This window comes from Falco punctatus (genome assembly GCF_963210335.1).
Source record: "Falco punctatus genome assembly, chromosome: 3".
Taxonomy (NCBI): domain Eukaryota; kingdom Metazoa; phylum Chordata; class Aves; order Falconiformes; family Falconidae; genus Falco; species Falco punctatus.
The window spans coordinates 116,911,689-116,939,362 of NC_137582.1; the positions used below are offsets into that span (position 1 = coordinate 116,911,689).

Genomic DNA, 27,674 nt, shown 5'->3' on the forward strand with positions numbered 1-27,674 from the left:
CGGTTTCTGCTGCAGGAAAGTGCCATGCCGGAGAGACAGTGTCTCTGCTTTGGAGACCTTGTTGCCAGCATCTTCCTGGGCACCCCTGGCAGCGGATGGGTGCTTGGGCTGCATCGCTGCAGGAAATGCTTGTCACCAAACTGGCTGCGAATGGAGGAGTTGTTTCTGAGGCTTGATGCCGGGAGGTGCCAGGGGCCATGCTCAGAGTTTGGGCGGCCCCACATCCCCGTCTCCAAGCCCTGACAGCACTGTGCCGGGAGCAGGAGGGATCCTGGAGGTACTCACCAGAGCAGTTCGCTTTTAGATTTTCCCTTCCTATATTAACATCAAACCCTTTACAACAGAAGTTGCCGCTTGCAGGATGTGACTTTTGTAGAACCCTTTTTGTCAGTGCTGCTGAAGAAGATGTGAGGTGACCCAGGCATAATTTGGGGGGCTGCTTCTCCTTCCCAGGGTAGCAGCAGGACATGGGAAGAACCCAATGTGCACCCTGAGGCTACAGCACACCCCAGCACCTTGGAGCGCTCCCCACCATCCCTTGCTGGGGGCACCTGCTGTGTTGGGGATGGGAATGGGGCTGCACAGCTGCCCCTGGAAAATGTCCCTGCCAGGGTGGATGCTGCAGCCAGTGCTGCTGCAGCGATGCCCTACAGGCTCCTGCAGCCCCCCCCTGACACAGCTGGGCTTCCTGCCCATGCCTCCGGTACCTGCGGCTTCGTGTTTGATTGCAAAAGCCAAGACAATAGTGTTGTGGTTGTTATGCTCTGAGCTATCTTCAGAAACACAAGGCTGGCATCCTGGCTGGGGCATAACATGTCCCCTTCACTTCACCCCTGCCACTGTGGCTCTCGGGGCGCCAGAGTCTGGGGGGACCCCATGGTGACAGCCAAAGCGAGGGCTGTGGTGTGCAGGATGAGTCCCACAACCTGTGTAGGGTCCACTGGGGTCAGGGGCAGCTGGTGCGTGGCACTGCCAGCCTGCCCACACCAAGCACCAGAGAGGGGACAGCACAGGGGACCAGCTAGCTGGGGGCTGCCTGGGCAGCAGGTGACAATCCCCTGCCCATGGCTGGCCCCTCGCAGCACATCTCCCAGCCCGCCGGACCCTGCTCCCCCACCGACTTAGCATCCCCTTGCCCACCCAGTCCTTGGGAATTGGTGGCCAGGGCCACCCAGAGCAGAGACCCTCCGTGCTGGGGATGGCAGGAAGCCATCAGGGTTTGTCACTAGCTCTTGTGGTTGTTCACGAGCTGTGAACCAGCTTCTCTAGAGTTTGCTCATGAGGCAGGAAACCAGGGCAGGTGGTAAGCAGCAGCGAGTGGTGGCGGTGGGGAGCGGGCGCTCATGTGCGGGGGGCTCGTCTCTGCTCCCCAGAGGGTCATTGTGCTCCTGCCAGGGATGGAGAGGATGTGAGTGAGGACACGGTACCTTCACACTTGCTGCCGGGCCATGGGAGTCTGAAAGCAGCTGGTCCTCCCCTCGCTGCCAACAGGTAACAGGGACCTGGGGGCGACAGGGTCTGCACCCTCCGGACAGGAGCTGGGACCACCCAGGTGCCTGTGGAGGATGAGGGTTCCCTTGTATTCTCCGCGGTTGCCCCTCAGAGCGATGGAAATGGGGGTTTGGGCTCGTTGCTGCGGGGGGCTGTGAGCGCTGGTGCCTGGGCAGCGGGGTGTGAGCACTTGTGCCTGGGTGATGGATGGGGGGAGCGGGGCTGTGCTCCCCATCCCTCTGTGGCCTTTTAGTTGGGGTGAAAGTTGCTGTCCCAATGCCCTCTGCCCGCCTGGGGGGGCCTGCCCAGGGTGGGAGCATTGGCCCCTCAAAGGGCTCTCCCCAAGACCCCATTTCCAGGGAAAAATAGGAATTTTGTCCCCAGGACCAGGCTCTTGCCTGCCTGGCTGTGGATGAGAGCAGCTTAGGGACAAGCAGCAGTTTAACACTGGTCTAGCGGGGTCCCTGCCCGCTCTGAGGGCTTCAGACACTGAGCTACTCCTGGTTGGGATGCCACCTCAGCACAAACACCTCCCCACTGCAATGGCAGCTTTGGAGCCATGATGCTTCGCATCTTCTCTGCGAAGCTGGACCAGCGTGGGGCTTAGCATCCAGCTGGGTCACAGCTGCCTTGGGGTCACTCAGGACACCCTGGTGAGCCTTGAAGAGCATCAGGGATGGGGTCAGCCCAGCCTTCAGCCCTCTTCACACCTGCCCGTGCTTGTGAGCAAACCACTGGACCTGGCCAAAGAAGTGGAAGGGCCGGCATGGGGCAGCTCCTCCTGCAAGAGCCAGGAGGTCCAGACACACTCCTGAGCAAAGCCAGGGAAAGGCACGTACACAGCCGTGCAAGGACACACATGCACACCCATGCATGCGTGCAGACACCTCCTCAGGGACATGATGAGGCACAGGGCAGGAGCGCCTACACATCCCTCCCAGGCAGCCTTTGCACAAGAAATTCGGTTGCACAGATGCAGTCACAGAACCCAACTTCAAACACCCCATTTCACCAGGTGAAACGGCTGCTTAGTGGAAATTACACTGTGGCTTAAGTACATGAGACAAAAAGGCACAATAGCAGCACCTCCCTCCCCACCCTGGCTTCATGCAAGAAGGAAAAAACATCTCTTGGCACCGCTCGCCTTTGGTAAATGCGTCTGAAGGGCTGTGGGTGGGTTTGGGAGCCAAAATCCTCCGTGGGGCCAGGGTTGTGCTTGGGGCTGTGCTACCGCCTGGGCATCACCGGCACCTTGCCTGCTTCTCTTGCTATCAGCAGGCCACTGTGGTGTGGCCGAACCCCTTTTTGGGTGCCAAAGTGTGTCCCCAAATAGGTGTCACCAGAAGCTGAAGGCACCAGGGTGTTTTTTAGCATTTGAGTCCCCAGAGCAGCACCGCACGGCACGCTCGGCTGCCCTCTCCTTGCCAAAATCGCCCGTCACCTGCTCCCGTTGGCCACTGTGGCAGTGGGCACCCTGAGGCTGCACTGTGGGGACAGCCCCCGTGTCCCTGATGTGGTTGCCATGTGGACCCCATCCCCCAGGGAGGGGGCTCCTGGTCTGCAAAACCAGCCCTGGCAGCGCTGGTAGGGGGGGTCTGGCTGGCAGCAGGTTCTGATGGCTGAGGCTGGTGACACCAGGGGCTGGTGGCACCCTGGGGACCCTGCACCCTCCCTGGGGGCCCCCTGTGAGCTCTTCCCTGCGTCCCATGGAGGCACACACTGAAATGAAGCTCTCAGTGCCGTGCCCTCCTCGGCAGCATGGAGAGAGGTGGATTTAAGTGTGTGCTTCTGAGAAAACAGCCGTGCAATTGCTCCCGGGTAGGAAACCAAGGTGAAAATGGTGCCGTCATTGCCCATGGCCACCAGCTCCCAGCAAAGCAGCTCCCAGGGCTTAGCTGGCCTGCTGGGGACCCAGCACGGTGGGGCTGAGGACCCTTGCAGCTGCACCGCCTTGCTGCCAGATAAGAGCTCCCACTCGGCGTTCGCAAAAGCAGCTGCTGGTTTTGGGAGCTGGGGCAGAGACACCTGGGCTGGCTTTCGGTGGCACGGGGCTCCCAGCCCTGCCGTTGGCACCCACCACCTGCAGAAACCGTGCCAGGGCCCCCCCCGAGAGCCCCCCAGAGCTGCTGGGCAGAGCTTGGAAAAGAGAGTTTTGGGGGCCAGGTCTTGGTGGAGATAAATCCCGGCAGTGTAGGCGTGGGGGATTCTGCAGAAGAGGTTTTTCCAGGGCTGTGGGCCACATTTTCCATGTGACGCACCGCTGGGGCCTTGCACGAGAAGGCAAGAGCTGCTCAGGTGGTTTGCAGTGCCCATGCAATGCTTGTGGCATCGCTGCCAGGCTGCCCCGGTGCCCACGCCACAGTGATGGGGACCCTGGGGCACAGTCCTGTGCCAGCTTGGTGTCACCGTGGCCAGGGCTGATGCTTGAGGTTGGGGGTTCCTTGATGTTTCAGGGTGAGGTGCTGAGGATGAGGGCCCCCCCCGAGCAGGGATGGGGGTTTAAAGGACAGCCCTGATGAAGGAGAAAAAAGAGCAGAGCCGAATTCATGGGGGAGGCTAACGAGAGCCCTGGGGGAGGCTAATGAGAGCCCTGGGGGAGAAGGAAATCGGAGGTGACACAGCACCATGGGTGAGGGTGCACCTGCATCCCCCTCTGACCCCAGGAGCTGCTTTTAGGGCCAGGAGGTGCCTGGTCCAGCCAAACTTCATCAAACAGCATTTCAGGGCCATGCAAAGATGTATTAATTGTTAATAGGATATTCATGATTAGATTGTTATCTAGGTGGAGGAGGGCGGGATCAGCCCAAGGGCTGCAGGGTGGGAAGGAGCTGGCAATGCCAGGCTGCTGGGAAAGGGGAGCCTCAGGCTGGGAACTAATTGCCTTCAGTCTTTTTAATTATCAAAGCCAGGACAAAATTAGGAGGAAATATGGCCAGTGACAAAGAGTCAGGGGATGCCCCCAGCTCAGCTGAGGACCTGGGAAGTGCATGGGATGGGCCATGGGATGTAGGAAGGCAGACGGTGGGACAGAGGGATGGGGATGCACTGGAGCGAGGGGCTGGGGGGGGCTTCTCTCACTGCCTCTTGCCCCCCTGCAGCCGCCATGGGCTGCTGCTGCAGCTCAGACTATGATGAGGACTGGATCGAGAACATCGACATCTGTGAGCACTGCAATTACCCCATCGAGCCCAAAAGCAAGCGCCAGGTGAGGAGGGGGGCAAGCAGACACCCCCCAGTCCTGGTGGCCAAACGCTTCCAGAGGTGGCCATAGGATGGCCAAACCCCGGGAAGGCGAGGGCTCACGCGGCTTCTCGTCCCCTGGCAGAGGCTGATCCACAACGGCTCCGAGGTGCAAGACCCGCTGGTGTCCTATGAGGCCACGTCCCCGCCGTGCTCGCCTCTGCAAGGTAAGGTCTGGCCGGGGCAGGGGGTGCCTGTGGACACCCCTCGAGTTGGCCACCACCCCCCTGCCCCTCCACTTGTTCTCCCAGATAAGCTGGTGGTGGCCCTGTACAACTACGAGCCGAAGCACGATGGTGACCTGGGGCTGCGGAAGGGCGAGAAGCTCCGCATCCTGGAAGAGTGAGTGAGCATCAAGAGCATCCCAGCACCCACTCCGGCATGACCCCACCGCTCCCCAGCCAGCATCCCGGTGCTGTCAGGGGTGTCCTTGCGGGGTCCCAGCAACCAGAGGGAGTCTCACCTGACTGTGTCCTTGCAGGAGCGGGGAATGGTGGAAGGCACAGTCGCTCACCACCGGCCAGGAGGGTTTGATCCCCTACAACTTTGTGGCCATGGTGAACAGCCTGGAGCCCGAGCCGTGAGTAGGGCTGGACAGGGGCCATGCCCTGCCAGGGGCTGTGCCGGCAGCGGGGAGAGTCAGCAGCATCCCCCGAAGCACCGGTGGGTGCAGGTGGCCTGAGTCCCCCCAGCCCCAACCATGTCCCGTGTCCCCAGGTGGTTCTTCAAAAACATCAGCCGCAAGGATGCGGAGCGACAGCTCCTGGCGTCAGGCAACACGCACGGCTCCTTCCTCATCCGGGAGAGCGAGACCTCCAAAGGTACCATCCCACAGGCCCTGCCGGCATCTCCCGCCACCGGCACAGGGAAAGGTGCTGGGAAGCACAGGAGGAGTGCTGGGATCCCACACCCACACAGTCCCATCTCCCCAGGCTCCTACTCACTGTCAGTGAGGGACTTTGACCAGAACCAGGGCGAGACAGTGAAGCACTACAAGATCCGCAACATGGACAACGGGGGGTACTACATCTCCCCCCGCGTCACCTTTGGCAGTTTGCACGAGCTGGTGGAGTATTACACATGTATGTGCCATCCAGGGGCTGGTCCTGCCTGCAGGCAGGGGATGGAATGGGGGCAGGATGGGGATGGGGATGGGATGGGTATGGGTATGGGGATGGGGATGGGATGGGGATGGGGATGGGGATGGGATGGGTATGGGGATTGGGATGGGAATGGGATGAGATGGGATGGGTTGGGATGGGATGGGATGGGATGGGATGGGATGGGATGGGATGGGATGGGATGGGATGGGATGGGAAGGGATGGGATGAGCAGGACACACTGCTACCCGTGCCCCAGCAAAGTCATTAGCTTATGCTGGGCCCCCTGTGCCCTCTGCTGCGTTGACACTGGCTCTGCCCCCCCTCCCCCATGCCGCAGGCAGCTCTGACGGGCTGTGCACCCGCCTTGGCAAGCCCTGCCGGACCCAGAAACCGCAGAAGCCATGGTGGCAGGATGAGTGGGAGGTGCCGCGAGAGTCGCTGAAGCTGGTGGAGAAGCTGGGAGCGGGGCAGTTTGGAGAAGTTTGGATGGGTGAGTCACGGTGAAACTGGGGTGCTTCCTCCTGGATGAGGACGCTGGTGTAGGCAGCGTCAACCGCGCCCCACGACATCCTCGGGCTGGAGAGGGGTCCAGCTGGGGTGTCGCATGGAGCAGCCAGCACACCCCCAAGCGTGAGACCTTGGCTTTTCACAAGACCCCTGGGAGAAGGGAGAAAACCAGCAGCTAAACCAGCCCAGGAGCAGCTCTGGTTTACTGAAAGCCCCCCAGGCTTCCCCCTGTCTCCCACCCCTAGCCACTCGGACCCCTGCACTGCTGCCCAAGCAGGCACCCGCTGCCTGGATGGGCGTGCTGGTGGAGGTGTGTGCACAGGGGCTGCACCGTGTCTTCGCGAGCTGGGCTCTGCTCGCCCTCAGAGCAGATGCAGCCACAATAAGGCTGTCGCTGCGGCTGTCGCTGCAACGCTGGGAGCAGCTGGAGGCTCGGAGGCAGCGCGGAGCCTTGAGCGTGCTGTGATCCAGCCACAAAAGCACCTCCTGCTCCTCGGGTGCCACATGGGGAAGACACTGGGGCCGCCCTGCTCCTCTCCATCCTACCCCGCAGGCTCAGAGCGGGGTCCCTGCCTTCGCTCCCATGGGTGCTGGCTGTCCTGTGAAGTCCCCTCCAGGTACCCAGCAGAAGCCTGGCTTCAGCATCGCTGCCCAGCTCCCCCAGCTGCCCTCTGGTTCAAAGCCCAGCAACCAGCAGCTTCCTTTCCTCCGTGTGGCTGAAAGCCACATCTAAAAGTCTCTGCCTGGTGGGTTAAAATGTGGTTACAGGTTTTTGCCCAGGTGGCCAGCACGGAGCTATGATTGTCCCCAGATGTCCTCTGGCAGTCTGCCAGGGCGCGAGGTCCTCTGCCCCTCATCAGCCAGCCTTTGCCATCTCAAACATCTCTTGCTTGCGCAGTCTCGGGTTGGGATGCGCTAGATCTGCAGAGTCTCCACGCTTGCCCCCTTGGCTGGCACCGCTATTGCCACGTGTCCTCCCGCCGTGCCTGATGATGGGGTCCCTCTCCCCATCATGCTGTGCCCCATCTCTCCACAGGCTTCTACAATGGCCACACTAAGGTGGCCATCAAAAACCTGAAGCAGGGCAGCATGTCACCCAGCGCCTTCCTGGCGGAGGCCAACCTCATGAAGAACCTGCAGCACCCGCGGCTGGTGCGGCTGTACGCCGTGGTGACGAAGGAACCCATCTACATCATCACGGAGTACATGGAGAAGGGTGAGGGCACCCAGGCTGGGGTGGCTGGTGGCTGGGGTGAGGGTGGGGGTGGCTGGGGGCTGTGAAAAGCCACAGTCATTCGGCTCCTAGCTGTTCCTATCCAGTGGTCAGTGCTGGCTTATGTGTCTTGAGCTGCTTTTGGTATCATTTCCCCCTCTCCTCACTCTGCCTTTGCATCACAGCTGTCCCACTGGCTGGGAGCTCGGGGATCAGCCCTGGCAGGGGGGAAAGGACCTTGCAGGCAGGGTGGTCTCCTGCCCATTTGCTCCTGCCTGCCTTCCCCGGGGGTTGCAAGCTGCCCAGCCCCACATTTGGTGTTGCCGTGGGGGACAGTGCCCTGGTGACCCCACCACCATGATGCCCAGCTCCAACAGATGCCGGGGTGGGAGGCAGTGTGTGTGCTTGCTGCTGAGATCTGCTGCCTTCATTGCAGGCAGCCTCGTGGACTTCCTCAAGACCTCGGAAGGAATCAAGCTCAGCATCAACAAACTGCTAGACATGGCTGCACAGGTCAGGGGGGGACAGAGCTGTGGGACTGCTGGTGGGGAGGGCTCTGCTGGGGCTGGAGCTGGGGCTGCCCTGCTTGGGCTGGTGGCTATTAATTGCAATTCCTCCAAACCACAGATTGCTGAAGGCATGGCCTTCATTGAGGCCAAGAACTACATCCACCGCGACTTGCGGGCTGCCAACATCCTCGTATCGGACACCTTGGGCTGCAAAATCGCCGACTTCGGGCTGGCCCGCCTCATCGAGGACAACGAGTACACAGCTCGTGAAGGTGTGTCCCCAGCCGAGCCCTGCTTTTGGGGTGCACACAGCTCAGGGCCATGGGGAACCCCCACCCAGCCAATTCTGGGGGGCCCCACGGTGCCCCGGGAGCTGCAGGACTGCATGCAGCCATGGGAGAGGGAAGCAGGCGGGGGTGCAGACAGCCTTCTCTCCACTCCATCTCCCCGCAGGCAGAGAGGGGGCTGCGGGGCCCTGCGTGCCCACCCGACCCTGCTTTTGGTGGGGTGACAGCCCTACCTGGTGGCTACTGCTGGAACAGGCCCGCTGCAGGCGTGCTAGCCCATTCTGGGGGCTCTGTAGCCAGCCAAGTAGCAGGGGGGCAGAAGGGCTGGCTGCCACCAAACCCAGCTTGTCCCCAGGCATATAGCAGGGACAGAGGCTGACTCAGGGTTGTCATATCAGATTAGGCAGAGAGGGACGTTTTCAGCTCAGCCACAACGTTTTATTTTCTCCCCTCCTGCTGTTTTTCAGGGGCTAAATTCCCCATTAAGTGGACGGCGCCGGAGGCTATTAATTATGGGACGTTCACGATTAAGTCTGATGTCTGGTCATTTGGCATCCTGCTCACGGAGATCGTCACCTATGGCCGGATCCCATATCCAGGTCAGGATTTCCCAGCAGCTGCGCGACAGAAGGGCTGGCACACGCACGCATGCGCACACCCACGAGTGTGTGCATGCACTCCTGCACGCACACACGCTCCCAGCCGCCCCATCTGGCTCCCTTCCCTGCCAGCCCGCGATGGTTTCGACCGTTTCCCGATGCACATGGCCAGCCCCAGCCCAAAAGCCACTGGGGGTTTCAGAGGCAGCAGAGGGTGAAAGGAAGTTTCCCGGTGGGATTTGCAAACGTAGGGTGCTACCTGTGACCTGGGGGTGATCCAAATTCAGTGCCGTGTGTGTTGTCCTCACAGGGATGACCAACCCCGAGGTGATACAGAACCTGGAGCGCGGTTACCGCATGCCGCAGCCAGACAACTGCCCGCAGGAGCTGTATGAACTGATGATGCAGTGCTGGAAGGAGAGGCCTGAGGAACGTCCCACCTTTGAGTACATGAAAAGCGTGCTGGAGGACTTCTTCACTGCCACCGAGGGCCAGTACCAACAGCAACCGTGAGGACCCCAGCAGCAGCAGAGACACCCTTGTGTTGGGGTGCCCAGGGGTGCTCCCCCTGCACCAGGTCCCCACAGATTCCACACGTATCGCCCCGGGGCATTGGCGAACACTGCCTGGACCTCAGCAGTAAAGATTTGAAGCGCTTCGAATCTTGGGAGCAGCAGATTTCACCCCCCCCAGAAGGCGATGGAAGGCCAAAGCCGAGAAGTGACTCCAAGGAGTGGAGGGCTGGCACGTGGGGGGCTCCGTGAGGGGCCCGGTGGGTGCCCACCACACCATGCCTGCACTTGCCTGGGGGCAAATCCAGCCTCCAGCCCCACAGCAGGCTGCTTGGGGGCCACACCAGCCCTCTCAGGCCCCTCGGGCTGGGCCTCGCCTCCTCCTTCATCCCCGGTGATGGCAGGTGGCCCCGGGCAAGCAATGGCCACCTCAGCCCTTGGCTGTGGGATGCTCCTTCTCCTGCCATGGTGTTGCCGGGACCTGCCCCGTAACCGCCGTTGGGTTTTGGGGAAATAAAGGCCTTTGCAGCGGCGGTGGCCGTGGGGCCTCCCTGAACCCTGGGGAGGCCAGGCCAGCGGGGTGATGCCCTCAGGGGACAGACCCCCCTTCACACCAACCCCACCCCGGGGTGCTGCTGGGGGCCCCAGGCCACTCTCACGCTGACCCCGGCTCTGTGAGACCCCCACGGCCCCGCTCTTGCCGACCCCGGGTGGGACAAGCCAGGGCCGAGGCCTGGGGGCAGGTGGAGGCCTCTACCGTGTGTCCTGCCCCTCCCCGCCGGGATGGTTCAGCCCCACCTGGCATTTCCCCCCACTCTCCCCCGGGAATGGTTCCGCCCCACCCACGGGGACCCTCTCCTCGTTTGCTCCCCCTCCCCCCCCGCGCCTCAGCGATGGTGCAGCCCGCGCGGCTCCGCCCCCGCTGCAGTGGTACAGCCCAGGCACCCCGCCGCTCCGCCTAGCCTGCTAGCTCCTCCGCGTCCGCTCGCTCCCGCCGCCGCGTTTTCCTATTGGCCGATGGGAGGGAGAGGGCGGAGCGGCGCTCTCCGATAGGTCGGGAGCCGCGCGGGGGTGGGGCTGGTGGGGCGGCGGGGCCCGGGGCCCGGGGCGGGCCGGGTTGGGTTGCGCGGGGCGGCGGTAGGGTCTGTCGCTGTGGGGAGGCAGGAAAATGGCGCTGACGCAGGGGACCAAGCGGAAAGTCTGCTACTACTATGACGGTGAGGGACTGTGGGGCACCGACGAGGGTCGTCCCGGAGATTGCCGGGCCGAGGGGGCTGGAGGGGGCACCGGTGGGGGGGTGAGGAGGGCAATGGGAGGTGCTGGGGGGTACTGGGGGGCACTGGGGATGGGGGGTGAGGGGTTGGCTGGGGGAGGGGAATGGGGGGTCATTGGAGGACGTGGGGGGTGGGGGTTGCTCAGAGTGGGGGGCTCTAAGGGTATTTGGGGGGTCACTGGGAAATGTGTCGGGGCTGGGGGCTGCGCTCTGGGGGTGTGTGGGGGTCAGTGGGGGCGCTGGGGAGGTGTTTGGGGGGGGAGGGATGGCTGGGGGGCAGTGAGGGGGAAGGGAGGGCTGGGGCTGCGCTGGGGGTCAGAGGGATCAGGGCATGGGTGTGGGCATGGTTACGTGGGGACTCAGCAGGGTTGAGGGAATGGGGGACACTGGAGGGCATAGGAAGGGTATGGGGGATAAGGGGATACGGGATGTCCCGGGATAGGGATAAGGGGAGAGGGAGGAGAGACAGGGGAGCAGCGTTGGGGGAGATGGGAGACAGACAGGGGAGCAGCGTTGGGGGGAAGGATGGGGGAGAGACAGGGGAGCAGCGTTGGGGGGCAGGATGGGGGAGAGATGGGAGCAGTGCTGGGGGGAAGGATGGGGGAGAGACTGGGGGGCAGGATGGGGGAGAGACGGGAGCAGTGCTGGGGGGAAGGATGGGGGAGAGACAGGGGAGCAGCGTTGGGGGAAGGATGGGGGGGAGACAGGGGAGCAGCGTTGGGGGAAGGATGGGGGGGAGACAGGGGAGCAGCGTTGGGGGAAGGATGGGGGGGAGACAGGGGAGCAGCGTTGGGGGAAGGATGGGGGGGAGACAGGGGAGCAGCGTTGGGGGAAGGATGGGGGGGAGACAGGGGAGCAGCGTTGGGGGAAGGATGGGGGGGAGACAGGGGAGCAGCGTTGGGGGAAGGATGGGGGGGAGACAGGGGAGCAGCGTTGGGGGAAGGATGGGGGGGAGACAGGGGAGCAGCGTTGGGGGAAGGATGGGGGGGAGACAGGGGAGCAGTGCTGGGGGGAAGGATGGGGAGATGGGGGAGACAGGGGAGCAGTGCTGGGGGGAAGGATGGGGGAGCAATGTTGCGGGAAGATGGGGGGAAAGATAGAGGAGCAGCACTGGGGTGAAATGGGGGGTGTAAGACAGGATGGGGAGGTATGGAGATCTATGGACTTTGGAGGTGAGGAAAGGCTGGGAAGGATCCAGGATGGAACGTGGGGCTGAGAGAGGCTTTGCGAGCCATGCCGAGATGCTGAGGGTTTCTGGGAGGATGGGGAGCACTTGGGGAGGTGCTGGGGGGCAGGACGGGCGGTGGGAAGATGAAGCCTCCTTGAGCCACGTTAAGAGGAAGAGGCACTCTCGAAGCTCCCGTCTGGGTCAGTGGCGTTGCTGTCAAGCAAGGGACAAACCCAGAGGTGTTAGGAGCCAGACCGAATGCGTGGTTGGTTGTAGGGAGTTCCTGTGTCTAGGAGCATTGTTTAGTTCTGGCTCTGAACTTGGCTTGATTGTAGGCTGGCTTTTTTTTTGTTTATGTTCTGAGGCTGGGGAAGCGCTGCTTTGGGGCTAAATAATCATCCCGTTGGAGGAGGGAAGTAACAGGGGGGTAGAGTTGGCCAAGCCCCAAGCTGGGTATCTTGTGGGGCTGCCCTGCTTCTGCTGCGTAGTCTGTGGGAGAAATCCCAGTCACGTCGCCTCTGCACGTTCACAGCTGCCTCCCCTTCGGAAGGGCGACTTGGTGCTTCAGTGATGGGCAAACTCATTTTTAATAGTCTGTGATCACTTTTTGTGAAAGGTATTGTGCAATTCTCTATTTCGTCATGGTTTTTAGCCTGTGAAATAAAATAAAAGAATTGTCTTGCTGCTTTTTCTTGGTAAGTGGATGTGCCCAGTGTTCAAACAGTAAAGCGGGCTCTGTTAAACAGCTGTATGTGTCGGGTATATAGTGAGGGCTTGTTTATTTCTCCAGAAAAGTAAATCTAAGCAGTAGCTTTGCAAGCTGCAGTGACAGTCCTGCGGGGTCTCTGAGTCAGCTGGTGTCATGGGGAGGGCAGGGCAAGGAGGAGCCTGGATTAGAGCTGTGGGTGCAGTGAAACTGAGCCCGATTTCACCACACAACTGATCTCTGTGCAATACTCATCGTATCAAAACACAAGGGGATGCTGGAGCCCTGGGCTCTAAAATGCCTGGTTTAAAATTAAGAGCGCTTGTGAGTGGTGCCAGAATGCCATACCGTGTGCACATAACCTGGATGTTGGAAAAAAATGGTCTCTGTGTCCAAACTTAGCCCCGTCCTTGGAATATAACATGTTCACAAAGAAGCGCGTCGGTTTGTGAGCAAGCTGTAATCTTTACAGGCACATGATGATGTCTTAAATATGAAATAACCAGTCATTTTGTTTGAAAATGCTAAGCAGAGATGCTGTCCTTATAGTCTTTATTGCACGGTAACTACACAGAGTTAGTTTTATGCACGCTTGTCTATAGCTGCCCTCACTAATTTACTCTGTGGTGAGGTTTTAGAGCCTTCTTTCCACTGCTCTTTTACGAGCGGCTGGCAAACATCCACAGTGTGTCCTAGGGTGAAAGTGTGCTTTTATTGTCGGGGAGGGCATAATCTGCAGTTGTAGGAAGCCAGTTTGTTAGGGCTTTTATTTTCCATGCAGGGAGGTTAGAGCAGCGCAATCTAGTGCAGTAATTCCCTGAACGGAGGTCCCTGGGCGCTGTTGTGGATGGCATGCAGGTCTCTTTCTTGAGTCATAAATTTCAGGTGGCAGGAGGGCATCCTGTGCTGGAGAAGGAACCTGAGCTGCAGGGAAGGGGCTAGGTGAGATGAAGAGGTTGGGGAAAAGGTAGTCGGGTATCTTAAGGGTCCTTCAGGGAAATCCTGAGGGGTGCTGAGGGTATGTGCGAGCGTTTGAACTTGAACAGTGACTTCTCCTTTATTAGCTTGCCTTGTAGGACTTGCTTAACCCTAGCAGACAGGAAGAGGTGGCTGTTAGGTTCACATGCTTCTAATCTGCACTGACATCCATGAGCAGATGAGCTCGTCTGCTGCTCTGTGGAACTTGTGCTGGGATGTGTTTAGCAGAGTGAGCATGAACAGGGAGCCAGGGTTTGCCCAGGGCATTTCACTAACAGCCTGAGGTGAAGATGATGATGATTTTTCAAAGCTTCCTGTAGTTTTGTGCTTGTATTTTCTAGGTAGGGTCTTGAGCATCTCGTGTTGAGTTCCCCAAGGCTTGATTTAGCCTGATTTTACTGTAGGGATAGTTGCTGCAGTAAAATTTCGTGCAAAGAACACCCCATTTCACCATAGTGCCGTGGACAGGTAAACTCCACCAGCAGTTTGGGTGTGGGATTTGCACCATTTGCATCTTCTTTGAAAATAGGGCCGTGTCCACAGGAGGAAAACTTACTGCTGTGTGCTGTGGGGAAGTAGCAGTTTCTCCTGAATGTTAAGATTGGTGATGAAATATTAATACTCCCAACTGAGTCACCAGCCAGACCGGATTGAATCTCCTGCTTCCTAAACTGATCAGGAGTTGTACAACTACATGAACAACTTAGGCTGGTTTCCCAAGAAAATGAGGCTTGCGCGATATTGCTGCTGCGTGTGGCTCTCTGCGTGTTTCCTGCTCTTGGCAGCTTTTGAGACCGTGCCTCTCACAGCAACATCAGACGGGAGGCAGAAATCTGAAAGTTAAATTTCTGGAAGTTTCATGGAAATGAGTACCCTGGGAAACCGAGAGGAATAAAAAAACCAGTTAGTGGTGCCTACTGTGGGAGAGTGCAGCATGAGCTCGGCTTCTGCTGGGTAGGGGAAAATCTGCACGGGGAGATGACCCATGGGATGTATTTGCAGGAAGCTAACTTCGTTAATGCTGGTGTCCATAGGATAGCTCGTCAGGTGCGTCTGTGTGGGGGTGGGGTTGGCAGGAACTGGGATTCTCCTGAAGGATATTTCAAGCTGTAATAAAAGGTGAAAATGATTGGAGAAGCTATAAAGCTACAGCTGCGCTGGTGTTTGCTTATTTGATGGAATTAGCAGCTTTGTATCTTGTTTCTGTCAGGTAAGTAGGGAGAAACTGAGGCAAAGAGGCTACGTGCTCTTGTCTGGTGAGTCATTGTCTGAGCCGAGATTAAACTTGCATGCCTCTTGGCACGCGGGTTTCTGGTCAGAGTGCAATTGCATTTCTCGGTGAAACCTGCGAGCTCTGTACATGTGAGATACCATAGTGGACCTGAACTGCCTGGAGAGGACACTGGAGAGCTGTCGTTGTCCAAGTGATGACAGGCAAATGTGGTGTCCAAAGCTCCTCCCGCCCAAGAAAGCTGGAGCTCCCACCTCTTAACTTGTGCAGTGTGATGCTCGTTGCTCAGACTCTACCTGGATTGCCTTCTCCAGAACTGGCATTAAAAATTTCCTTCTCTGGCTATACTCTAATTTCCAAATGTTTGTCTTATTTGAGTCTACAATAAACTTTTCTGAATCCGTGGAGATACCTGTGCAGACAAGATGGGAGACCTTATCCCCTGTGAACAGATGTGCTGCTGAAGGACAAATAAAATTACAGATAACCTGATGGCTCTTGTGGCTCGGCTGTGATTCTGTTTGAAGAAATTCATAGTTTTCCTGCTGTAACAAAATCCTTTCTGCTCCCAGGTGATGTTGGAAACTACTATTATGGCCAAGGACATCCAATGAAACCCCACAGGATCCGGATGACCCACAACCTACTGCTGAACTATGGCCTCTACAGGAAGATGGAAATATATGTAAGTGTAGGGCTGGCCATGAAGAGAAATATATATGAAAGATCTTAGTTTATGTTCTAATTCTGATGCTTCAGACTCGTAAGTTCTCTGTTGACGAGCCAAAGAGGAAAGGAAGAGAAAAAAACCCCAACAGCTGTGCTGATGTATTTCTGCTTTCTTCTGATTGCTTGTTGTGAGATGTTCTTTGCTTCACGTAAGCTTTGGAGACTGGAAGATTGCTTTTCTCCCTGTAACTTAAATGTTTCCTTTGTCTAGATATGTAATACGTTCCAGTCTCTGGCGTTCTTGCCTTTGAAAATAAGTTTCTTTTGTTTGAGGTTGCTGGTTTGATTTTTTATTTTTTTATTTTTTATTTTTTTGCTGCTCCTGGGAGTAAATCTGAGGTTGGAAATGGGGAATTAGGGAGAGAGATGTGTTTCAGAACAAGTCTTGCTCTTTTTCTGTCCTTGCAGCGCCCTCACAAGGCAAATGCGGAAGAGATGACAAAGTACCACAGTGATGACTACATAAAATTTCTGAGATCTATTCGCCCAGATAACATGTCTGAGTACAGCAAGCAGATGCAAAGATGTAAGCCATGCCTGTAGCACTATAGTTCCTGCCAATGTTAAAATTTGTGGTTCTGGGAATTCTAGGTCAGCTTTAGAGGTTTGTGATAAAAAGAGTAGGAAGAATCATGGGAAATTGTCTTTCTGCTGCCTTTGCTTTTGATTGTTTTGGTAAGTCAAGCATTTTAAAAATGTATCCCTCTCTCAAGCCAGTATGCCAAAAGAACTGAGAAAACCCCTTGGACCTGGCTGTCTTTTGTTGGTCTTGTGTTTTGATGTCTCTTCTAAATCGTCTTCCTGGCTCAGAGATGACTGAAATACTCCATTTATGGGCTGCATGTATTTTGTGTTACTGCTTATCTTTAACCAGAGGCACTGAGTGGGAAAGGGTTTGTAATTTAAAACAAACGCACAGAGAAACCCCCAATGCATCAATTGTGTCCAAATCTGTGGGAACTCGGAAGGATTTTCAGGGCAGTGGCAGTTTGGAAGTAGGGGGGTGCTGAGATGCACAATAATACCTGTCCCCTTTGTGTCAGAATGGCTTATTTTGTGAGCTGGTCTCTTGTTCTAATCTCTCCAGTCCATGGGAGGGCTCTTTAATGGTGACTTTAATGTTACAGAAACCTTTTTTTGGTGTCTCTGCAACTCTGTGCTGATGTTTTTGGCTATGGCAAACTAGATTTCTAGCAAGTATAGGCAAATAGTGGGGAAGGCTTGAGGTTCATTTAAACAGTATTTCGGTCTTGCACGCTGCATTCCTTGAGAGCAGAAAAAAAGTTATTAGCCCATGGGGTTAATTTATGTGGAGTAAATGTTATCTCCAATTTAGAAGAAATACAATATGAAGTAGAGGCCCTTGGAAATCTGGTATGAGCTGAAGGGGACAGATATTAAGGCACAAGCACATAAGAGGAATGAGTAATATAGTTCACGAGTAATATACGTTGAAAGACTTCCTACAGTAAATGATGTGCCTTCATACACCAGATCATGGAATCATTTCGGTTGGAAAAGACCTTTAAGATCATTGAGTCCAACCGTTAGCCAAGCACTGCCAAGCCCACCACTAAACCACATCCCTAAAGTGCCGCATCTGCACGTCTTTCGAATACCTCCAGCGATGGTGACTCCACCACTTCCCTGGGCAGCCTGTTCCAATGCTTAACAACCCTTTTGGTGAAGAAATTTTTCCTAATATCCAACCTAAACCTCCCGTGGTGCAACTTGAGGCCATTCCCTCTTGTCCTATCACTTGTTACTGGGGAGAAGAAAAACATACACCGAAGTACATATTTACACAGACTGAACTGTTTACCCCTGAAGCAGATACAGGTCATAAACACTCACTCTGCTGTCGCTGGTTGTCGACATTTTCTGTACTGTATTTCCACAGAACTATTGTTCCCTGAAGGAGGCAAAATACAAAAATTAATCTTAGACATGCAGAGGACAGAGCTTTTCTTCAAGACCTGCAGAACCTCTGTGTAGCCAGAGAACTGGCATAGGAGGCTCAGAACAGAGATGAGGGATATAGGAGACAAGGTCACCGCTCCCGAGTACTGTGGCAGGTCTCTGTAGCCTGCTTGCTGCTTCAGCTTTCCCTTTGAGAGAAGGATAGCTGCTATGATTTCCCTAGGAATGTTTCCACCTTTAATGCTGGCCTCTGGTCACGCTCTCCTAGATACAAAGCTTCTCACCCACCCACTGGAAGGAAGAAGGAGCATTTACCTCTCATTTTCCACCAGAGCTTTGTACCTATAGTCAAGTCATTGACCTCTGTTACCAATATTCCTCCTTAGTAGTCCTGGCTGCTCTGAATCTCCTTGAGGGGACAAAGCCCAGCTGGCTTCTCTTTACCTGGTAGCTCCTGTCTTTGTCAGGTATAGCAGTGGGATGCCCTCAGATACTGTCAGTACTGCCCACAAAGTTCTGAGGGGCAGCAGAGGCAATGAACAGTCTCTCTTTTCCTTCTGTTAATGTTGCCTGCCTGAGGACTGGGGAAGACTGCTCTGTAACCTAAAGGGCAAGAAGTTTAATTTCTTGTAAGAGGAAGCATGTAGAAATTGATGACTTAAATTCTCCTCACTTAACAGGGAAAGCTTCCAACCACCTCTTTGAGTTGATTATTCCAATGCTGCCAGTTGCCATGCCCTGCTGAAACAACTGGAAAGCGGGAACAATTGCTTCCTTCTGGGTCTCCAGATGGGTATTGTCCTTTTGAGAGAGTCCTGTCCCGAACTGGGACCATTCAGACACCCTTAGCACACAGTCTTTGTGGAGACTGTGCACTGACGAGTTTCTAATGCTGCAAGAACTGTGCTGTTTGTGCCTTTCTCACTAAGCACAGAAGAAAACATTCTACAGATGTTGTTTAAAAATACAGATATTTTTTTTGTTTCTTTGCAAAAGCAATCTTGCAAAATCCTGATTCAATACAAGTCTGTTGTTACTGGGTTTTATTTTTAATCGTGGAACTATTTACAGTAGAGATTTATCCAGGGTAAAACTACGGCACTGCTGAGAGCTTAAAAACTGACAGTCCGGTGTGTAAGTAAAAAGAACGTACAAAGCGTAACCAAGCAGATGTGGATGTAAGCTTCTCGTCCAGTGCACGCCACTATCTGCCATCTTCCCACTTTCTCCTGCAGAGCTGTCACTGTTTGCTTTCTCAACTCCTTGTCAGCAATACAGCAGAAAATGGGAGCAAACCCCTTTCCCACTTGCTGAGGGGTTGGGTAGCGGAGCTCAGTGTCAGCTCTGTTGTCAGAAAAAACCCATTCCCCCCAGAAGGCACAGTGCCCAGGCAGCAGCGCTGCAGCCTGGCTGATGGAGGGTAGCCAGGGGTGCTCACCCCCGTTTTGCACAGTTTGTGTGTGCCTGTGGTGACCAGCGTGTGCTGCCGGAGCAGAGCAGAATGCTGTAAATGTGCTGAGGACGTGTATCAGTATCACACAGCTCTTGCTGATAGCATCATCTCTCTGCCCACTCGGTTTCTGGATCCCCCGTAGGGCACCTCGGTAGATGGCGTGCTGCTCTCACCGCAGCTCCTGGGACCTGCTTCCCTCTTTTCTTACAAGTCAGGAGCACCTTCCCTACAGCAACAGCCTTTTCGCCTCATCAGGCAATCCTCAGGTGGACGCCATGAATGCTTTATTATTTCTGGGTGGTATTTTTGTTGGTTAAAACTTTTGATTGCTTGCCTGGTTAGCTTTTTAAATTGGAGCGGTGGTATAAGCTTTGTCATTTATTTGTAGCTTTCTCTTACTGACTCTTTTGTATTCTTTTCAAGTTAATGTTGGGGAAGACTGCCCGGTGTTTGATGGGTTGTTTGAGTTTTGTCAGCTCTCCGCTGGAGGCTCAGTTGGTAAGCTCACAAGTCATATGTTCTTTTTCTCTTAAACAGATGTATGGAATGTAGTTCTGTTTAGGAAATATTGTTGCGGGAGGTGGTGGGGAAGCCTTGTGAACCTATTTCTGATTTCCCTAATAATGAGATCCAGATTTCTTCCTGTGTGAGAGTTCGAGCCTTGCACATTGACAGATCACTCTCCATTTGTTAAGCATCTCTTCACTGGACACATGAAGGACTGTAAGCGATGTAACAGCACTGCCAGTGACTTGAGTTAAAACAAAACCAGAGCAGTAACAGAGGTTTAATAAAAAAAAAAATAATGTGAGCTTTACAAGAAAAAAAAAGTTGTAAAAACCTTACTCTGGGCAGGCATAAGGTGGAAAGAAAAGAAAAGGGATACTTTATTTGTTTTTTTTTTTTTAACAAAAAGCCACTGTCTCTGGACATGAGGCAAAATAGAACCTGGAAGGTTTCAGTAAGCTCCCTGAAAGCCGGGGCATTAAAAATGCTTTTGCTATTTTAAAATGCTTTTGTTGCAGAAAGATTGGAACTGTGTTACTGTGCTTAGGTGTTAAAGCTTTGTGGCTGCTACTCCCACAATGACATCTAGAAGTCTTTATTTCCTGTAACGTAGTTCTGACTGCAGCATTTTTTGAAGTAGCTCTATGCTCTCTGGTCCCACGGCTGTAGATTCCACAGAGTAGATCGTTTGTTTGAATCCAGGGAGACTTGCAAAATTTGCAGAAAGTTTATGAAGGGGCTGAGGGAAGAGAACTTCCCTCAGTAAACGCATAGTCAGTGGATGACCTAAATATATGTTGGATAAAACCTTTCATTAGAATCTTTTGTTTGGGGCACTGAGAAATCTAGACTGTCTTCAACTGTGACCCCAGCTCGAATGTTGTGGACTCGTTTGTGCAGCTTTCGTGCTCTGAGGCAAAAGTGGGAAGCAGTGAAACGTGCGTGCAGACAAAACAGAGCCTGCATTTCTCTTCCCTTGCCTTTTGTTCGTTTGCTGAGACGGCCAATGTTAAACCCTTGGGCTTGTGCTTTGTCAAGTACCCAAACGTACACATCAGCAGTGATGCGATCGTAAGGGACCAGTACTTTACCCCTCAGTCTCTGTCACGGGGCGTTTGCTCACATGCTAACGTTTTGTAATTCTTCTCCCAACAGCCAGTGCTGTGAAGCTGAACAAGCAGCAGACAGATATTGCTGTGAATTGGGCAGGAGGCCTCCACCATGCTAAGAAGTCAGAGGCTTCTGGCTTCTGTTATGTCAACGATATCGTCTTAGCTATCTTGGAGCTCCTAAAGTATGGGCAGTACTATTTTACCCCTTTTGTTTGTCCGTTCTGCTGCATTTCCTCTGCATCCTTAAGTGCTTTCTTTCCAGTCTTTTCTTTTTGTTGCTTTTTTTTGAGCTGTGTTTTCCCAGAAGGGCTTATTCAGCTTTCTGGTGGGATGTGGTACCCTCTGTCCCGAAGAGGGTATGTCTAACAGTGGCACTGTGCAGGAGGTTGCTCTTGGGCCCTTGCCTCTCTTACCACCCACCCTAGAAGAGGGAGCACAGCTGTCATACGTGACAGCTTTTGGCTCCAGGCAAACCTCAATGAGAGGCTTGGAGATAAAAATGCAGTCTGTTGGCTGGATCTGAATAAACTGAGTTGTGTCTGCCTTCAGAGATCAGTTGCAGCAGCAAAAGCCACTTGATTTTCCTCTGTGGTTCTGTTCCACTGCTGACCAAAGCACATGTTCATTCTCTGTAGCTCTTTTGCTTGTAGACTCTGGAGGGAGAGCTGCCCAGTAGCTGTGCAGCCTGGGGATTAGCACCAAATTCCTTGCTCTCCTCCCATTCGCTCTGCTGCTGAAGGCAATATCTGCTCGGAAGAAATGCGGTATTTTGACTCCTTTCTGATCCTAGGTATCACCAGAGAGTGCTGTATATTGACATTGATATTCACCACGGAGATGGAGTGGAGGAAGCCTTTTATACCACAGACCGTGTCATGACCGTGTCCTTTCATAAGTACGGAGAATACTTCCCAGGAACAGGGGACCTACGGGTGAGAATGAAGGCTTAGCAGAAAATTACCCTGAAATTTGGCCTCTTCCATCTGTTTGCTGTCGTACTAATTTAACTAAAATCACTGCTCTCCTGAGTTTTCCTGCTTTCAAAGTGGCATCCTTTTTCTGAGGGCAGAGGTGTGTATGTGAGGCAGCTCGCTTGGCTCTTGGAGTGGGTGTTTTATTCCTGTGATCGTGGTCTGTATAGTGATAAACCCAAGGCTTTGATACCAGTCTCTTAGCAGCCTTCTGGGGGGATTGCGCTCAGAAAAGTGACTCGGAAGATGGCATGTTGGTCATCTGTAGCTACTTGCAAACTAAGCTTGGTCACACAAGCTTTTGGATGAAAGTTTAGGAAGGAATTACTCTGTGTGTTGGTTTATCTTGTTGGCATTTCCTCCTGTGAGTCAGTTCTGCCCTTTAATGAATTGTGGTGTTAACTGTGGCACTCCTTCAAGTTAGATACAGGTGTGGTTCACTTTGTGACTTCTGACATTGCCAGAATGCTGTTCTCAGGGGTGAAATGTTCTTTACCTTTTTTTTTTTTTTATGTGCATTTTAGTGGAATTGCATTTTTCTGATCTAAATTCTCTTCTCTTCCACTTGTGACTTGTATTTTTTTCAGCCCTGCCCCAGAGTTTGGCACTGGTGATGTGAACTTGTGTGCAGCTGCAGCATTCTTTCCTGGTGCAGCCACTCTGCACCATGAATGAAATAAGTGTTTTTAATAAAACACTTTGGTGTGAGAGAGATAATGGAAATGTAAAAATAGATGTATTATTTTAAAGTAAAAATAGATTCCTTTGGTTACTAGACCGCACGGTCAGCCCAAGCTGGTATTTTGGGCTGTGCATCTTGGCAGCATACAGGTTTGAAACTAGAAGTTTGGCTACCAGTCTTATTGCTGTGTAAGAGGGTGGCTTTTGCCAGTGAAACGGGAGCCTGGGTGCTCAGAGCAACATGTAGTAGTAGATTTTTCTTCTCTTGAATGCTGAGGGCCAGATGCACCCACCTATCCCAAATAAGCTGCTGCTGCAGTCAACTGACTCTTGCTGCCTTCTGCCAGGACAGTATTTGTCCCTGAGAGCCTAGGTTTACATTCAGATTACGCTGACGGAATCCCAGGCTTCCCTTCCTAATCTGGGGCACAATTTATGTGTTGCAGTTGGTTCTCTGGTGATTTGCGGTCTCTCCTGTCTTTCACTCTAATAGGATATTGGTGCAGGCAAAGGCAAGTACTACGCTGTCAACTACCCTCTCCGGGATGGAATTGATGATGAGTCCTATGAAGCAATATTCAAGCCGGTAAGTGAAGACATCTTTGCCGAGGGATTGTTTGGGGATCGTACTTTGTCACTGGGTGACTCAAGGAGCCATTCTTTAGGGAGATTGATTCAGTCTTCTGTGATAAGATTCTTCAGGGGCTATATTCCTCCTTAACAATTGCAGCCTGCTGTCAGTAAGCTGCTCTTTGTAAGAGCCTTAGTGTTACCAATATTAGGGGGGTCAGCAGCTGTGGGAGCACTAAGGGATGCCTTCATGTCGTTTGCTGACATGGACGTTACTGTGTTGCTGTGACGCTGTCCTGTGGAGAGTGTGTAACAACGGGTTTCTTGTTTAGGTGATATCGAAAGTGATGGAGACGTTCCAGCCTAGCGCAGTCGTCTTGCAGTGCGGGTCAGATTCTCTGTCAGGGGACAGACTGGGTTGTTTTAATCTGACCATCAAAGGTAAGAGTACCGTGCAGTGCCTGTGTTGGACTGGCATAACTGATATAATTAGATTGCGTTGAAAAGTTTTTTGTTCGTATGCCATGAAGCTCAACCCTTCTCTCCCGCTGCTTTTGCTGCAGGTCATGCCAAGTGTGTGGAGTTTGTAAAAAGTTTTAATTTGCCTATGCTGATGCTGGGAGGAGGTGGCTACACAATCCGCAACGTGGCTAGATGCTGGACCTATGAGACTGCTGTGGCTTTGGACACTGAAATTCCCAATGGTAATTCTCCCTGGAGCCTTTGAAACAAGACTAAGGAACAGTGACGCTCTAGTAACAGAGCTCAGGGAAATGACGTTTCTGTGGGAGAAGTAGCAACCCTAAGATGTTTCATTAGCTCTTGATTATTACCTGTGGAGGAGCTTTTGGATGCCCTGATTTGCAGTAGCTGATCTTGTTTGCATTCTAGTCCTGTAGCTGTCCCCTCCAGCAAAAGGTACCCAGCGGCCTTGCTGACTTACTGAAATGAGATGACCTTCTACTGAAAACTTGTGTGTGCACAGATAGTGTTTAACTGCCAAGTAAGCTTTGATGGTGCTGTTGCTAAGTTGTCTGCTTTGATCTGATTTTGGGCTAGGAGAGCCTGGGCTCCTATGCCTAGGTAAATGCAGTTGTGCTTTTCCGTAGAAACAACATGTTTGTGGGATTTTGTCACCAGCCCAGTGGTAATTTGGTGTTTATTCCCTTCTAACTTGCCTGCAGAACTCCCATATAATGACTATTTTGAGTACTTCGGACCAGACTTCAAGCTCCACATCAGTCCCTCGAACATGACTAACCAGAATACCAATGAGTATCTTGAGAAGATCAAGTAAGTGTTTGCTTCTCTTCGCGAGACTGACACCTTCTCCTGGGGGCTTCACAGCCGTGGGTGGCGTCTTGCTGACGGAGGTGTTCCTTTCCTGGCTGGCTCTAGGCAGCGTCTCTTTGAGAACCTGCGCATGCTGCCTCATGCTCCCGGCGTCCAGATGCAGCCAATTCCTGAGGATGCTGTTCAGGAAGACAGCGGAGATGAAGAGGAAGAAGATCCTGAGAAACGCATTTCAAGTATGTGCTTGTCTCTGGCATAGGTGCGTTGCCCGGCTGGGAAACGTGCTGTTCAGAGCCTGTGGGTGCCAAAGCTGAACAGGATCGGTTAGCTGGAGAAGCATGCAAGTTCTAAACCGAGTGATTTTAATAAAGAGAGGAGGATAGATCTAGAAGTATCTCGATTCTGCAGTCCTTCAGTTTGAATCTATTGCCACCATTCTGATTGATTTTGTAAGATAAAGCAATGACGCAACGCACTGCAGGCTGAGAGATTTCTTTTCCCTTGGAGAAAGGGCACTTTTGCCAGATGATTTCCATAATGGGAGAACCTAGGCTTTAATGTGAGAATTTAAACAGTTTCTGTGGTGTAGGTGCTATGACAGAATGCTTTCTGAGAGACTGTCAGGTTTGATCCCAGAAGTTGTCTTCCACTGTGAAAATGCTAGTTTGTATCCAGATTGGCTGATGGCCTTTAGATCTGGCAGACAGATTTTCTCAGTGTGAGGTTGGTTAACCTGCTTATGCTGTCAAGTCTAGACATCACACCGTACCTAATCCAAGTCATACATGTGATCTTGGATCTTAGGCATGAGCAGTTAGGAGTGATGAGTTAAAAGATAGGGCAGGTAGAAAGACGAAGTGTTTTATCGTGGCCTGATTCTGACTTACGTAGGCTGGTTAGTTCGTTCCAGCGTGTAGATGTACTTGGAGAAGTTAGTGCTTGGTGTCTCCTGACTTCTAAATCTGCTGAAACAGCCTCTTGTCCTTCTCGCACTCAGTCCGCAATTCTGATAAGAGAATATCCTGTGATGAAGAATTCTCTGACTCTGAAGATGAAGGGGAAGGAGGGCGCAAAAATGTTGCCAACTTTAAGAAAGCCAAGCGTGTGAAAACAGAAGAGGAAAAGGAGGAAGAGGAGAAGAAAGGTAAGCACGAGAGCCTGAAGACTCATCAGAGCGTGAGTTCCACTAGAAGCTCCCAGCTCCGTGGAACTTTGCCTGGCATGTACTTTCCTGCTGCACTACTGTGTGTCTTTTTTGTTGTTGTTGTTTTTCCTAGATGAGAAAGAAGAGGAAAAAGCAAAAGAGGAGAAAGCGGAACCCAAAGGGTGAGCCCTCTCTCCTGGCATGGTGATTAAATGGCTGTACTTATAGTTCCCCGTGCATCTCCCCGTGCCCCCAGTGGGGTGTTGCACAGGTTGAGGAGTTGGAGGAGGAATGTGGAGGTTTGGAGGTTTGGATGGCTTCATCAGGGCTGTGAATGGGAAGAAATTTGCATGTGTACAACAGCACCAGCTGCTAAAGCACTGTGAGAGCCTGCAGTGAAGCGAGCTTAAAAATACTGTGCCTTCATTCAGTTACGCGTTACAAGTTTTAGGTGGAGATGGGCCGTATAATCAGTATTTTTAAGGTTGCAACTCTGGCTTGTTATTAAAGCTTGGGCACAGCTCGAGTCGCTTGTTTAAACCAAATTCTTCATTTCTTGCTTCCACAGGGTGAAGGAAGAAACGAAATCCACCTAAGACGGCTGCAGCTGGACAGTACCTGTCAGTGCGTAGTTGTCATAGGTTAGCTTCTCTGGTTGCCTCCCATTCCACAGGATCTATATTTTATATGTTTCTGTATATATTTCTATATAAATATATAAATGACTTGAGAACTGTAAATTATTCCTTGCTGCACTCCGCTGGGAGCAGATAGGGAGGATTCTGCAGAGTAGACAGACCTGTGCTGCCCAGATTTGGTGACTGGGAAGTTTCACGCTTGCCTTCCACTGCCTCCTTAGTGTGTCTTTGAAAAATCACTTCCTTTCTTTACTCTCCTCTGAAATAACCACCCTTGGAAAAGAATAATTTAAGTAGAAGTAGTATCTGCATTTCAGGTTAGGTGGAAAGATGGCCATGAATATTGTTTTTCCTTTTTTTTTTTTTTTTTTTTTTTTTTTTTTTTTTTTTCCTTTTGGTGGGAGAATATGAGCTCCCAAATGAAGCCTGTGAGAGACTGACTATTCCTTTGGTCTTCAGTTTGATTCCACCATGGCAAGTAACTGCAAGCTGGTGCCGCTTCTCAGGGTCAAATAGTGCAGTTCTTGAATAGAGTTGGCTACCTCCCTGCAGCAAACTTGTGGAAAGAGATGAAGCAGCTTAAAAGCAATCTGAAAAGCGCTTTAGTGAATCAGCCCAAGAGCCCTGCAGGTGCAGATCTGGAAAATGCAAAATGAAAATCACCCTAATGTGGTGGTTAACATTTTCCAAGATCTTGCAGATCCAGTTAGTGTGGCAGCATTATGCATCTGGAGTAAGGGATGAAATTTTTGTACCTTTTTTTCTATACTTATGCCCCTCTGTTGGGGGGGGGGCGGGGGGGGGAAGTGAGTTACTGCCCATTTGGCCGCCTGCTTTGCTTTTCCTGCTTGTTCTGCCCTCGGCTACACGTGCCCTGATGTGTTTTCCCAGTACTGATCTGTGTCCTAGGCTGAAACCACTGCAGAAATTCCCGACTCTTCTCAAGGCCAGACCAAACAGAGCCTGGCTGAAACCTGTTGCTAACGTGTGTCGCTCACAGAAAAACTCTTCTCTGAAGTGAAGTTACAAAATGTTTTCAAATTGAACCTTTCCTCTTTCCTGCTCTCGAGGCCGGTAAATATGGAGAACCTTTTCATCAGCCGCCTGAGCTGTTGTAAGGGAACAGCAGATGGGGCTCTGTACATTTTTATAAGTACTCCTCTTCCTGCTCCCACGCATTATCTCACACCCAGAGGTCTTTTGTGACCATAACTGGCCTTTCTTTTGCATCTCGTTTTGTACAGCTGATCATTAGATGAGCTTTTCGGTGAAATGCTTTGCAGAAGTTTTGCAGGCAGTTTTGACTCGCTGCTCTCCTTTCTCAGGGGGATTCCTCTGTCCATAAGAGGATCTGTACCTCCCACAGAGCGCTGCTGATGGTTTCAACTCTAATAATGCTGCTAACTTAACACAGGTTATTTTTTAAATGTTTTATTTTTTTAAATACTTCTTTTCCCTTTTCCACCGTGAGTTTTTTAGTCTTTGAATCTGAGTGACGTGTCACTCCCGCTCTTCAGTGTTTGTATGTGAAGCAAGAGAGATCAGTGTATCTTTGTGTCTGGGGGGGAATATATTGTGGTTTTTTAAAGATGCTTTTATTTTGAATTTTGAGAATCTTTGTAATAAAACTGGTACATTTCTATGGTTGGTGTGAGTTTGTACTGCTTTCTGCTGAGAGGAAACACCCGGGTAGAGTAGGAGTTCAGGTTGGTTTCAGAACCATTGCTGGAAAGTAGTGCACAAAAGCTGACAGCTGGAATCGGGCTTCGGAAAGAAAGGTGGGGTGAGGCAGGGCTCCTTCCCCTCCTCTTTCAGGAAGAGGGCTAGCTATGTTGATTT

The 27,674-nt window shown here is 52.8% G+C and overlaps 2 protein-coding genes across 3 annotated transcripts; both read left to right on the forward strand.

Annotated features, from left to right (window-relative positions):
• The first annotated feature begins 673 nt into the window (after positions 1 to 673).
• On the forward strand, positions 674 to 9,993 carry LCK (LCK proto-oncogene, Src family tyrosine kinase). Of its 2 annotated transcripts, XM_080378458.1 has the most exons (13): positions 678 to 1,491; positions 4,590 to 4,696; positions 4,817 to 4,898; positions 4,983 to 5,073; positions 5,213 to 5,311; positions 5,449 to 5,552; positions 5,664 to 5,813; positions 6,172 to 6,324; positions 7,378 to 7,557; positions 7,991 to 8,067; positions 8,182 to 8,335; positions 8,818 to 8,949; positions 9,260 to 9,993. In XM_080378458.1, the coding sequence occupies exons 2-13, from the start codon at positions 4,595 to 4,597 to the stop codon at positions 9,460 to 9,462; spliced, it is 1,527 nt and encodes a 508-aa protein (XP_080234584.1). In that variant the 5' UTR covers positions 678 to 1,491; positions 4,590 to 4,594; the 3' UTR covers positions 9,463 to 9,993. The 2 variants fall into 2 exon arrangements, with proteins under 2 accessions (XP_080234583.1, XP_080234584.1); XM_080378457.1 differs by having other exon boundaries at positions 674 to 1,491; positions 4,817 to 5,073.
• Positions 9,994 to 10,131: 138 nt separating this feature from the next.
• On the forward strand, positions 10,132 to 27,477 carry HDAC1 (histone deacetylase 1). The gene is made up of 14 exons (XM_080378459.1): positions 10,132 to 10,678; positions 15,390 to 15,502; positions 15,955 to 16,072; positions 19,343 to 19,417; positions 20,582 to 20,720; positions 21,329 to 21,470; positions 22,684 to 22,776; positions 23,093 to 23,201; positions 23,324 to 23,464; positions 23,945 to 24,053; positions 24,159 to 24,289; positions 25,051 to 25,197; positions 25,331 to 25,379; positions 25,766 to 27,477. Exons 1-14 carry the CDS (start codon positions 10,630 to 10,632, stop codon positions 25,791 to 25,793), a joined length of 1,443 nt encoding a protein of 480 aa, XP_080234585.1. The 5' UTR covers positions 10,132 to 10,629; the 3' UTR covers positions 25,794 to 27,477.
• Positions 27,478 to 27,674: the final 197 nt, after the last annotated feature.

What these genes read in the sequence shown, in the direction of transcription:
- HDAC1 (XM_080378459.1), top strand. Translation starts at nt 10,630, where the DNA reads ATGGCGCTGACGCAGGGGACCAAGCGGAAAGTCTGCTACTACTATGAC. An exon ending in CAGCAAGCAGATGCAAAGAT is followed by an intron (nt 16,073 to 19,342) that starts GTAAGCCATGCC and finishes ATTCTTTTCAAG; the next exon opens with TTAATGTTGGGGAAGACTGC. An exon ending in CAGGAACAGGGGACCTACGG is followed by an intron (nt 21,471 to 22,683) that starts GTGAGAATGAAG and finishes TCACTCTAATAG; the next exon opens with GATATTGGTGCAGGCAAAGG.
- LCK (XM_080378457.1), top strand. Translation starts at nt 4,595, where the DNA reads ATGGGCTGCTGCTGCAGCTCAGACTATGATGAGGACTGGATCGAGAAC. An exon ending in AACAGCCTGGAGCCCGAGCC is followed by an intron (nt 5,312 to 5,448) that starts GTGAGTAGGGCT and finishes CCGTGTCCCCAG; the next exon opens with GTGGTTCTTCAAAAACATCA. An exon ending in GTTTGGAGAAGTTTGGATGG is followed by an intron (nt 6,325 to 7,377) that starts GTGAGTCACGGT and finishes ATCTCTCCACAG; the next exon opens with GCTTCTACAATGGCCACACT.